The sequence below is a fragment of the Protobothrops mucrosquamatus genome, unplaced genomic scaffold (assembly GCF_001527695.2).
Source record: "Protobothrops mucrosquamatus isolate PMUCROS unplaced genomic scaffold, P.Mucros_1.0 scaffold1049, whole genome shotgun sequence".
In the NCBI taxonomy this organism is placed as follows: domain Eukaryota; kingdom Metazoa; phylum Chordata; class Lepidosauria; order Squamata; family Viperidae; genus Protobothrops; species Protobothrops mucrosquamatus.
This window is the reverse complement of record NW_015387281.1, coordinates 533,022-544,543: the sequence shown is the minus strand read 5'-3', so window position 1 is coordinate 544,543 and position 11,522 is coordinate 533,022. Positions and strand designations below refer to the sequence as shown.

At 36.9% G+C, this 11,522-nt stretch overlaps 1 protein-coding gene across 1 annotated transcript in view; it reads left to right on the top strand.

Annotated features, from left to right (window-relative positions):
• ANO9 (anoctamin 9) overlaps positions 1-5,045 on the top strand; it is a 53,359-nt gene extending 48,314 nt beyond the window's left edge. The window contains exons 23-24 of the mRNA XM_015820065.1: positions 1,063-1,175; positions 4,665-5,045. Of these exons, the coding sequence (XP_015675551.1) occupies positions 1,063-1,175; positions 4,665-4,692 (141 nt within the window). The 3' untranslated portion in view covers positions 4,693-5,045. The remainder of the gene's footprint in view (positions 1-1,062; positions 1,176-4,664) is intronic.
• The last annotated feature ends 6,477 nt before the right edge of the window (positions 5,046-11,522 follow it).

Below are 11,522 nucleotides of genomic sequence, written 5' to 3'. Positions count from 1 at the left end.
CCAATACAGCCTGCCTTAATGGTCTATGGTTTTACTGGATGCTTGATTACTTCAGTAGGATGTATCACTCTGAAAGCATTTGCCTCCTTCAGCGAAGTGTGATTGAAATCCAGATCAATTCAGTTGCTCCATCATAAACTGATTATTAGTTGAAATCTACCTACAAACACCTGCCTTTTAACAGTTCCATAGCAGGAGAAGATTATCCTCAGGAACTAGGACTTTATGTTGCAGCAGATAAATCAGGATGGAATTTAGCCGCTTGACCAGAGAAATTGACCAGTGAAAATATCCTGTTTTAAAGAAGCTGCTGTCAGAACGTTTGCAATGCCCCCCCAAAACTCCAAATCTGTTTGCAGATAGGAATCCCTTGTTATCTGCCAGATATTCGAGAGGCCAGATCTATTTAGGATTAGAGATGAAAATATGTTTTGTTCTAGGATATGAGCATCATTAGAATGAGTTATCAATAGAAAATATTTTATCTCATACCTTGAATGCATTTCCAAGATTCAGAAGGCACCACCCAGTGGTGGGATTCAGCCAGTTTGCACCAGTTTGGCAGAGCCGGTAGCTAATTTTTTGTTGCCCAGGCGCAGAATGGATTTCCAGAAGCGGCATCCACACAGAGAACCAGTTGTTCATATATTTGAATCCCACCACTGGCACCACCTTATCTTAGTTGGATTTATATTTTGTGCTAATCCATAATGTGTGGTTTAGTTTGGCTTGATGTATGATTTCTAAAGTTTGGGTGTAGGCTTCATGTACAAATTAAACCACTATGACTTATTTGATAAACTATAAACTAACCGTTAAATCGGAGTTGGCCCAAAGAGGGTTCCTGACCATTGCATCTGGATGATCTATGATGATTTCCATATGATGGTTGATTTATAATGCTATTATCATTCTGAACTCATACACAGTAGTAATGAAATTAATCCATGTTCCAGGTAGTTTAGAAGAGCAGTTTACTTGATTACGATTAAATATTGTCTAGAAGATAAAGCAGCTGTCTGCCTGAAGGAATAATATGATAATTCTCAGATCATTTTCCAGCATGTGGCTCTTTGCGTTAAACTAATTGCGGCATGGTTTGTGCCTGACGATCCCAGAAGTGTTAAAAATGCCCATCTGAAAGAAAAACGCGAGAAACTAACGGAAAAGCTCAGGTAAGGGTTTATCAACTACAAAACTCTCAAGAGATACAGCCTTGAATACCAAGATTGCCAGTTGACAATTGGGGACATTCACCTTTTCCAAATGTATCCGTCTTCTTTGCTTTGCCATTGAAACATATTAATTAGCTAAATATTTGTAACAGTAGCAAATATTTGATTGTAAAAAAGTTTATTCCTTGAGCACCTTTTCAGAAATAAAGGGGCCAAGACTAGGATTAGTACAGTAAAAAAAAAAAAACTTGTTTGCTTCGGCTCTTGGAGTTCTTGTGTGCCCTGAGTTGATGCTGTACAGCAGGGGTGTCAAATTGCTGGCCCGCGGGCCGGATGCATCATAGTGAAACTGCACCCACCCCAGCTCCGGCAATGGCAAAAAAACTCACAATACGTCACAACATGTCACGTGACGTTGCGAGTTTGACACCCCTGCTGTACAGTATATTAACTGTTGACTCTGTTTAGCGCAGGGGTAGGCATCCTTGGCTCTTTTATGACTCGTGGACTTCAACTCCCAGAATTCCTGAGCCAGCCATGCTGGGAGTAGAAGTCCACGAGTCATAAAAGAGCCAAGGATGCCTACCCCTGGTTTAGCATTCTGCCCTTTTTGAACAGTACAGACAGAACCATGGAATGTGAGGCCTCTTCTTTACGGTTGTGGCTTGCTTGTCTCCCTGTACATTGGCAAGATAAAAGAACCAAGCAGGCAATTGCCTTGATTACTCCAAGTACAGGTAGTCCTCGACTTAACGAGCATTCGCTTAGTGATTGTTCAGAATTACAGCAGATCTGGAACGGGTGCTTTATGGTCTGTAAAAGCACTTCTGTCCATCGTAAAATGTCATGCCACCCCTGCTCGGTCACGTGACATTTCAGGTGCTTGGCAACTGGCTTGCCTTTGCAACCGATTGCAGTGTCCTTTGGTCCCATGACTGTGCTTTGTGGCTCTCTTTTGCTGGTTTCCAGAATTTTTTACTGAAAAAAAAAAAAAAAGCCCATTCGGAAGAATAGGTTTGCACTTAAAATCATGGCACTCACTTAATAGCTGTGGGGATTCATTTAACAACTGCTGCAAAAATGTTGTACGATCAGGTCTGCTCACATGAGTGCCTCACCTTACAACTGCAGTGACTTACAACTGGAAATGCAGTCCCAATTGTGTTCATAAGTCGAGGATTACCTAGAAGCCTATGAGGGCCCAGTCCTGTCTCGATGTTCAAATACAGTCAAACCCAGATTGGAATCTATTTTCATTCTTACTCTGGGATGAATTTGTGATCATTACCTTTGTTCAATTTCTGTTGGAGCTTTTTCATATGGTTGAAAGCCTCCTGGGTGCAATCCTGGAAATGCAATATAAAGTTCAATCATTTGAACCCTGAAAATCTCACTTTAAATAACTGCCTCGCTATTTATTCTGTGAATCACGTCAGTTGCATCCGTGTACATTTATGGATGTGTTTGTTTCATTTTAAAGACTGACTGGGACTAGGGCACTAACAAGTCATGCTATTCATGGATACTTTTGAGCTTACATAACGTGAAAAATGACCAACTACTTATAGGATTAAAATCACTTGCTTTTTAGATCAGGAGATAACATATTTTTTTTCTGAGCTGAGAGCTCTACATGACTATTGAATAGAGTCTACAACCCAAAAACTAACGGGCAGGGCAGGGCAAAAATTAATCATGATCTTGTTTAGACTTAATTAGAATGCAAATCAGTGAAGATGATTACATCCCGATTATTATTAAATAATTCCACTATTCTTACATTTTAAATATGTTTCTGATGGATTTGGAAGGGTTCCGAGAGAAGGGCTGTTTTGATTATTGTCTGTTCTGTTTTGCAAAATTGAACGGAGCGTTGAGTGGAACCAAAGACATACCAGTTTTAATAATAGAGATGAGAAAGCAGTTGTTGTTTTTTAAATAAATGCTCGTATCTATTCATTGTTATTCTGGAAGCCACACTGATTCACAAAATAGAATGGTTGGTTGTTATTGTAAAAGCTATCGTAGTCATGTAAGAGTCGTTCGGAGGGTAGAGTCTTTACGGTAGTTATTGACGTCGAGACAGAGAAACAGTATCGATTAATAATTAAACTGGTCGTCTAACGACCGTCCTCTTAGGTTCACTGTCATCAATGAAAAACAGGAGCGGTGAATAAAAAAAAATAAAACAGAAAGGGAGGGCTTGCTTAAAAGCAGAAAGCCAGGAGGAGGAGATTGGATGTTGTGCGTGTATGTTGTATACTCCACAATAAATACTCTAGAAAGAATAGCAAAAGCTGAATACAAAAGAATGAATAAGGGATAGTTACTAGAGGTACAAGTAGCTGTAGACTACATACAGGTGGCATCAAAACCCGGATGTCTATGAAGATCAGCTAAATGATTAGCTAAATTGCTCAGGAGATCTGTTTGCCGCCAACCTTTCCCTGCCTTGTTAACATTTCCTCTTATCTCATTTCCATCCAGAGTTCACCTTCCCCCCTCCCCTTCCCTGTTCCCTCATTCCCATCTTGTGTTTTTTTCTCTCTTTTGCTGTTTGTGCTAGGGGTGGGGATTGTATATGTACAAACATGAATTTGTTTATGTAAAAAGTGATTGGTATATACCAGGGGTAGGCAACCTTGGCTCTTTTATGACTCGTGGACTTCAACTCCCAGAATTCCTGAGCCAGCATGCTGGCTCAAGAATTCTGGGAGTTGAAGTCCACGAGTCATAAAAGAGCCAAGGTTGCCTACCCCTGGTATATACAGATGGGAATTAATGAATTATATAACTGGAATACATTATTTCACATTACAATTAATTTTAATTACTAGTTCTATATTTAGTTCATATCATAACCTGGATGGAGGTAGGATGGGCTGCAGCTTTTAACAGATCTCTCTTTCTCTCTCTCTCCATCCCCCTCTTTCTCTCTCTCTATAGTCCTCGATTTATGACAGTTGAGCCCAAAATTTCTGCTGCTAAGTGAGGCAGTTAAGTGAGTTTTGTCCCATTTTATGACCTCTTTTGCCACAGTTGTTAAGTGAAACACTGCAGTTGTTAATTTAATAACATAGTTATTAAATGAATCTGGCTTCCCCACTGACTTTGCTTGTCAGAAGGTCTCCAAAGACACTGGGACATGTGAGCATGTGGATTCTGCAATGGTCGTAAGTGTGAAAAGCAGTCACAAGTCACTTTTTTCAGTGCCATTGTAACTTTGTCACTAAATGAACTGTCGTAAGTTGAGGACTACCCATACTACTAAAACTCCTGTTTGTGTGTAACTTTTAACAGGTTGAAGTGGTACATTGTAGGATGACAATTTTTGAATAAAGTACCTCAAATGGGCTAACTTGAGGATGTGTCCAAAATCCAGGGCCTATGAGTCCCCCTTTAGAGTCTGAATTGTTTTATTGAATTATATATAATTCAAAGGCTGCTGAATTCAACTGAAGTTATAAAAACTATTTCTCTGTTTTTCAGAAAAATGGATGATTCCACAGACATATAGTAAAATATGGTGGATATATCACAGGAATAGAAACAAGTGCTGAGTGAAATGGTGCTATATGCTTTGAAGATGCCAGCAGAAATCTGCAGCCATGCCTGATCTATCACTTGCACTGTTCTTGGACTTTATACTTCGTCACCAAAATAGCTTTGTATGGTACAACTCAATAGGACGTCTGGCAACTGCTTTGAAATTTCAGTGTTTGGGGGGAAAATTAGACCAAGTGAAGGAAACAATTACCAGATGACATGTCATAGTCAATGTAATGCAGCACTGCAGAAGGCCAGAAGCATTTTTAAATGTTCCATATTCTTCTGTAAGAAGTTGCAGTCAGAAAATCTGTCAAGGTTCCGACAGACAGAGACAAATAAAGCAGAACTCCGAAGCTTGCAATTCCTCAAAGAACATGTTTATTGATACAAAGTATCGGCACTTCAAAAGTGAAACCAAGTCTGAAGAGATGCATAACAATTCCCCAATACAAAGTTAAGAAATCCCACCCCTAAGGCTATGCAAGCAACTACGGTTCCCCATACAGCTTGTTGGCAGGCTTTTCATGAGATGCCTAGCCCGCAGTCTGAGGAGCAGCCGATGACCTTGGTTCCCATGAGAGAAAGTCCTAAAGAGAAAGTCTGTTTTGTCTAGTGCAACACCTGGCAACCCCCCTCCCTCCGTGCTATGTGTCAGCTAGAAATGAGAAGGAAAAAATGGCTGCAGCCATGCTCATTCTAAAGTTGACAAAATCATTTGTGACCTTTTTGTCTCGCTAACATCTACTCAGACATGTTATTTACTTTGTTAACTCAGAGTGATAATCCAGTACTATCGGAAATCCCTGAACAGTCTCTCACTTCCTGTAGAATATCAGAACCAATTATTTACTGATAATTAATTAGGGTAAACATATTCTGCTTGCCTAACAGAGTCCTTAGCCAAATACCCCAATTTGTAGCAGAGACAATATTCCCTTTACAAATAATCTGAAACTGTTCTTTATATTTAGGAAGAGCTAATAGAGAAACACTTCAAAATGTCTCTTGTCTTTACTGTACTTATCATTTCTAGATTATTTTCCCAACCTTTGCATGTCATTTTGATATACCAGGCTTCTTGTATATACCAGGTATATAACAGGCTTCTTGTATGTCAGTTTTTAAGAGTAATCCAATTTGTTACTAAAAACGGGCAGCTTTATTAAGATCTAATGCATATATTGTAAAGTCTAAATTATACATGGTTCCTGATCCCACATTCCAATAAGTTGTTCTGGATATGCTCTTATTTGATTTCTTTTGTGTGTGTGTGTTTTTTTTTATTTACCTATACTTTTTCATTTACAATTTGGATTATTAAGAGATTCTTCATGCAAGTGATTCTGGAACCTAATATATAAGAACATTTTGCCTAATCCAGAAATCATGTATATTGCTACAAAAATGAATTAATTCAATCATCTTAGAGAATCCTGTTTATCCCAGAAAGATAAGTTTACATAAATGCTGGGTCCAGTAAAGATGAGAACTATGGTAAAATTAATACATATAAAAAAGAGGATTTATTTGGAATGTAGCTTGTTGGAATCTGGGTGATGTGTGAGATGAACTTAAGTTGCTGCATTGATTTTTATTTTTATACCATTACGTTTTCCTTCCAATCAAGTGTCTAATAATGCTGAAAACCAAAGAGCAGCTGAAATTATCATTGCTATTTATCTTATGGATTTAAATTTGAATTTAGTATCCATTCCATTTGTAGCTTACAGATGAATAAAACAAATCAACATTGAAATCAATATGTTAGTAATACTGTTATAATCCTTTAACTTAGATTCCCTCATGGTTCCCTATTTGTGAATTTTAGTTATTTACATTAAAATACTTGTATTACAAACAGACTGTAAACTGTTTAGGTGCAGATTTTTCTTTTCTTTAGAGCCAAATTCTCACTTCTTGTAAGGAATTTAACTATTGATTTCAATGATCACAATTATATTCTCTGGCTCCTGAAGTCACATTTATAATTGGAACTTTAGATTCAAAAGAGCATACAAAGACTAAATAACAGCTAGATACTTAACTTGTGTGAATTTACAAAGGGTGCCAAGCATCTTATTCCAAAGTTTAATATTTTGACAAATTCTAAATTTGATGGCAAATTAAACTTGGGCTTCAATTCTGAAAACATTTTGTTCAAGGATGGTTTTTTGTTTTGAAAAGTTAAGAATCTTAAAGATAATATGAAAAACTTGACTCAGTTATTTGACCAAGAATTTTTAATGCAGTTTAAAATTCCTATTTTTTTATCTTGTGTGCTTTGCAACTTGTTTAAAATAAGATTTTTTTTACAAAGAATACATTATTAAATGTATATATAATTTGGATTAAAATATTTTATATAATAAAAATTTAAGAAATAAAAATGAAAGTTTTGAAGTTTTATTTTAGTCGGATAGATTTAGCAAGTAACCCTGAAATGATCCCATTCACAATTCCATGGCCCATAACTACCTGTGTGGAATTTGCTTTGAGATCAAATGTAGCAATGTTTCTCTCCAAAATTCTGAAAAAAGGCTTATTTATTCTTAAAATTAAGTAATAACTAAACTGGTTAATATCTTCTGGATCTCATCACTTTTTTTTACATATATTGTTTGTTTTTTGAGTGCTTAGAACTGTATAGTACCTCAAGCAGTAAAAGAGGTAGGCTATTAAAACTGTAAAATAAAAAGTTATAAACAGAGTAATTCATCAATCTGCTGTTGTGACTAAAGAAATGTAGGATATAAAAAAGTCAAATCTTCCAAGGGGCAAGATGCTCCACCTTGAAAATGGGTTAATAATTACAAGACAATATGTCAAAATGTGTTCTCTTCTAATCTACTCTAGTAGACCTCAATGCTCTGGCTTTCACACCACTTACCTTCCTTCTTAATGTAAGCTTTTATATTGAGAGGGTGACAGCCGGCAGTAGTAGTATTATATTCAGAGTTTGAAATGCAGTCTGTATTGAATGAATGGAGCGGAGGTTCATAATATCCAGAGTTTGAAATGCAGTCTGTATTGAATGAATGGAGCGGAGGTTCATTCTAATCACGTCTACTTTAGTATGGCAACTTCTATTAAAGGGTCCCTCTAATACAGAGAGAATTTTTATTAGAGCACATTTAGCAGAAGAAACATCCTGGCACCTGCAACTGAATTGCCATGCAAGAACAGTCGCTACTTTGTAGTTCCTCATGTTTTATGTGTGCTGGCAATGTACCCAATAAGAAGTGGTTTATTTTGAAGGACTTTTTTTTAGTATTGCAGTAAATCTTTCTTGTATGCAGGATTAGTTTGACGAGTCATTAGTGTAAATTACATTAATTTATGTTTGGGACTGCAGAAGCAGAAAAACAAAATTATAGACATCACTAATACTGATTCTGAAGCTTGACTAACGTGTACTATTCCTCTTATTTTAATACTTCCAGCACATTCAGATAAGATAAGATCAGATAACCTTTATTGTCATTTTTATACTGTGAGCACAATGGCACACATCAAAAATGAAATTTAGTTGCCCGCTCTCAAAGTGAAATACATACATGACACACACCTAAACATACTATGAACAACATATGTATAGACCCATATACGTAGCAAATAAATATTAAATATTGTCCATCTTGAATACAGTATATAACGGAAGGAGGAAGCTTGAGAGTTCACAAGGTTAATGCTGTATGGAATGAAACTCTGGCTGAATCTGGATGTTCTGCTTCGGATACCACGAAGGCTCCTCCCAGAAGGTAACAAGGAAAATTATGAACCCTGCCCTGTGCTATGTCCTGGATGGGAGGGAGGGAGGGAACTGCCAATGATCTTTTCGGCCATTCTTACCACTCTCTGTACTGCCTTCCTGTCTGAAGCAGTGATGCCTCCAACCAGACTGTGATGCTGTATGACAGAATGCTCTCGATTGTCCCCCTGTAGAAAGTGGTCAGGACAGGGGAAGGAAGATGTGCTTTTCTCATGCGACGTAGAAAATGCAGGCGCTGCTGTGCCCACTTCACCAGTTTCTCACTGTTGAGCGACCAAGTCAGCCTACTCATTAGCTGCACACCCAGGAATTTGATGCTGGTAACCCTCTCCACAGGTGAATCATTTATGCACAGAGAAGTGTGGCTGTGCCTGCCTTTTCTGAAATCAACAATGATCTCTTTGGTTTTTCCGGTATTTAAAACTAGGCTGTTTTCCTTACACCAGTTCACCAACCCTTCAACCTCCTTGCGGCAAGCTTCCACCTTGTCATCCTGAATAAGGCCCACTACTTTTCTATCATCTGCAAACTTCACAATATGGTTGGTGGCAAACCTAGCACAATAGTCATGGGTCAACAGGGTGAACAGCAGCAGACTTAAGACACAGCCCTGAGGAGAACCTGTGCTCAAGAAAATGGTATTAGAGGTATTTGTTCCAACTCGCACATATTGGGGCCTGTTGGCAAGAAAATCAAGAATCCAGTTGCACAAAGGAGTGCTTAAGCCTAAAAGGCCCAGTTTGTCTACTAGATGCTGGGGAATGATTGTGTTAAACGCCGAACTGAAGTCGACAAACAGCAAACGCACATGAATTTCCCCTTCATTTTCAATGTGAGCCTATCTATTTTTGCACAGTCCAAAATTTTCTTAATTATGTCTTCTTCAAATGGTATTTCTTCATTTTTCCAGTATTGAGCAAATATAATTTTCACTGCTGTTAATATATGTAATATTAAGTATACACATTTCTTATCATAATTTTCTGAAATTATGCCTAAAAGAAATAATTCCGCTTTATAGTCTACATGTGCTCCTATCATCTTTTCTAGCCGCCTATGTATTTTTGACCAATAGTTCTTTGCTTTAGGGCATGTCCACCAAAGATGATAACATGTGCCTGGATTTTGTCTGCATTTCCAACAATTACTAGACACATTTTTAAACATTTTTGCTAATCTTGCAGGTGGTAAGTGCCATCCATTTATATAAATTTTCTTTATAAGTAGCTGCCCTCATTGTTTTATAGTTTCTTTCCCATAGGTTTTGCCATTTTTCTAGCTCTACATTGTGCCCAAAGTTTTTTGCCCAAGTTATCATTGTTTCTTTAACTTGTTCATGTTCCATCTTTAAAATTAATAGAAAGCTGTACAGTTTCTTAATCAATTTGTCATCTGATGACAATAGTATTTGGTCTAACGTTGTCTGGTCTTTGTAAAATCCATATATTTTTGCATCTTTCTCATACCTCATTTGCATTTGCTGGTGTGGCCACCATGATACTCAATGCCTTGTTCTTCCAATTCTTGTTTAGTTTGTAGTTTCCCATCAGTATTCAAAATATCTTTATAAGTCATAAGTTTCTCATAATTGGTTAAGTTTGGGTGTACAAATGCCTCCATTGTCAAAATTCATCCTGGTATTTTCATATAAGTTCTTGATTTTACCTTTTCCCATGTCAAAAGCAGTGCATTTCTTACATAGTAGTTTTGAAGTATTTGTGAATTTTGTTCTTCCCATACCATAGGAAAGCATACCATCCAAGTTGTAGTTCATGCCCTTCTAGGTATAATAGTCTTTTATTTCTAAGAGTTATCCATTCTTTTAACCATATTAGTGTGGCTGCTTGATAGTACAAGACCCAGTCTGGTAGGCCAAAGCCTCCATTTTCTTTTGCTTCTTGTAACATTTTCAGTTGATTTTTTCCCTTGCCAGATAAATTTCAATATCAATGTATTTAATTCATCGAATTTTTTTTGGTCAATTTTTATCAGTATTGTTTGAAATAAAAAGAGTAGTTTTGGTAAAATGTTCATTTTCACCGTTGCTATTGGCAGTCTCCCAGTTTTAATATATTGGAAAATAAGAATAGGTAAGATGCTGAGTATATTTTTAAACAAACTGGGCATCCAGGTAAAAAAGATGCCAATCCCATGCCCACTTCTAACTTTTCTTCCCTCCCAAGCAAGACCTCCTTCTTTGGAGATTCTCATAGATTCAATTTGTTCCCCAAAGCAAGGCCATCCAAATATTCCCCCTTGGCCAAAATTGGTAACTTTGTTCTCTGATGGTACTTCTAGCATGTCAAGTTGTAACAACAACAACAACAACAACAACAACAACAACAACACTATTATAGAAAAGAAAAAAGTCTGGTTCATTAATATTGCAATACCGTATGATGTATGAATTGAAGAGAAATAGCTAGAAAATAATATCATGATTTACAAAATTGAACTTAAGCGACTATAGAGGAAGAAATCAATGGTTGCACCCAATAGCAATACCCAAAGGGCTGCCTAGATACATGGAAATTTTGAACTTATTAGACCTGAATAGTCTGACTTGGCAAAAAACCACCCTACTCGGAATTACCCATATACTCAGATGCTACCTTAATAGCTCTTAGGTCCCTGGTTAGGACTTGAACTGTTAAGTTTTTACTAGTCGCAGACTGAATCAAATTGAAGATTAAATCTTTAATAATGGTAATGACAATAATGATGATGATGATTACGGTGATGATGATGATGATGATGATGATGATGATAATAATAATAATAATAATATTAATAATAATAATAATAATTTATTTATTTATTTATTTATTTATTATTTATTTATTTAATTTAATTTATATGCCGCCCTTCTCCCGGCGGGACTCAGGGCGGCGCACAACATACTTAAAACCAAAACATATATACAATCCCCCCCTTAAAACCGAATTAAACCAAATTTAAAGTTGTGTCTTCCAAATTCCTAAAAAACCCAGTATAAAATCCACCCTAGGTCAGGTCCGCTTGCTGAAAGA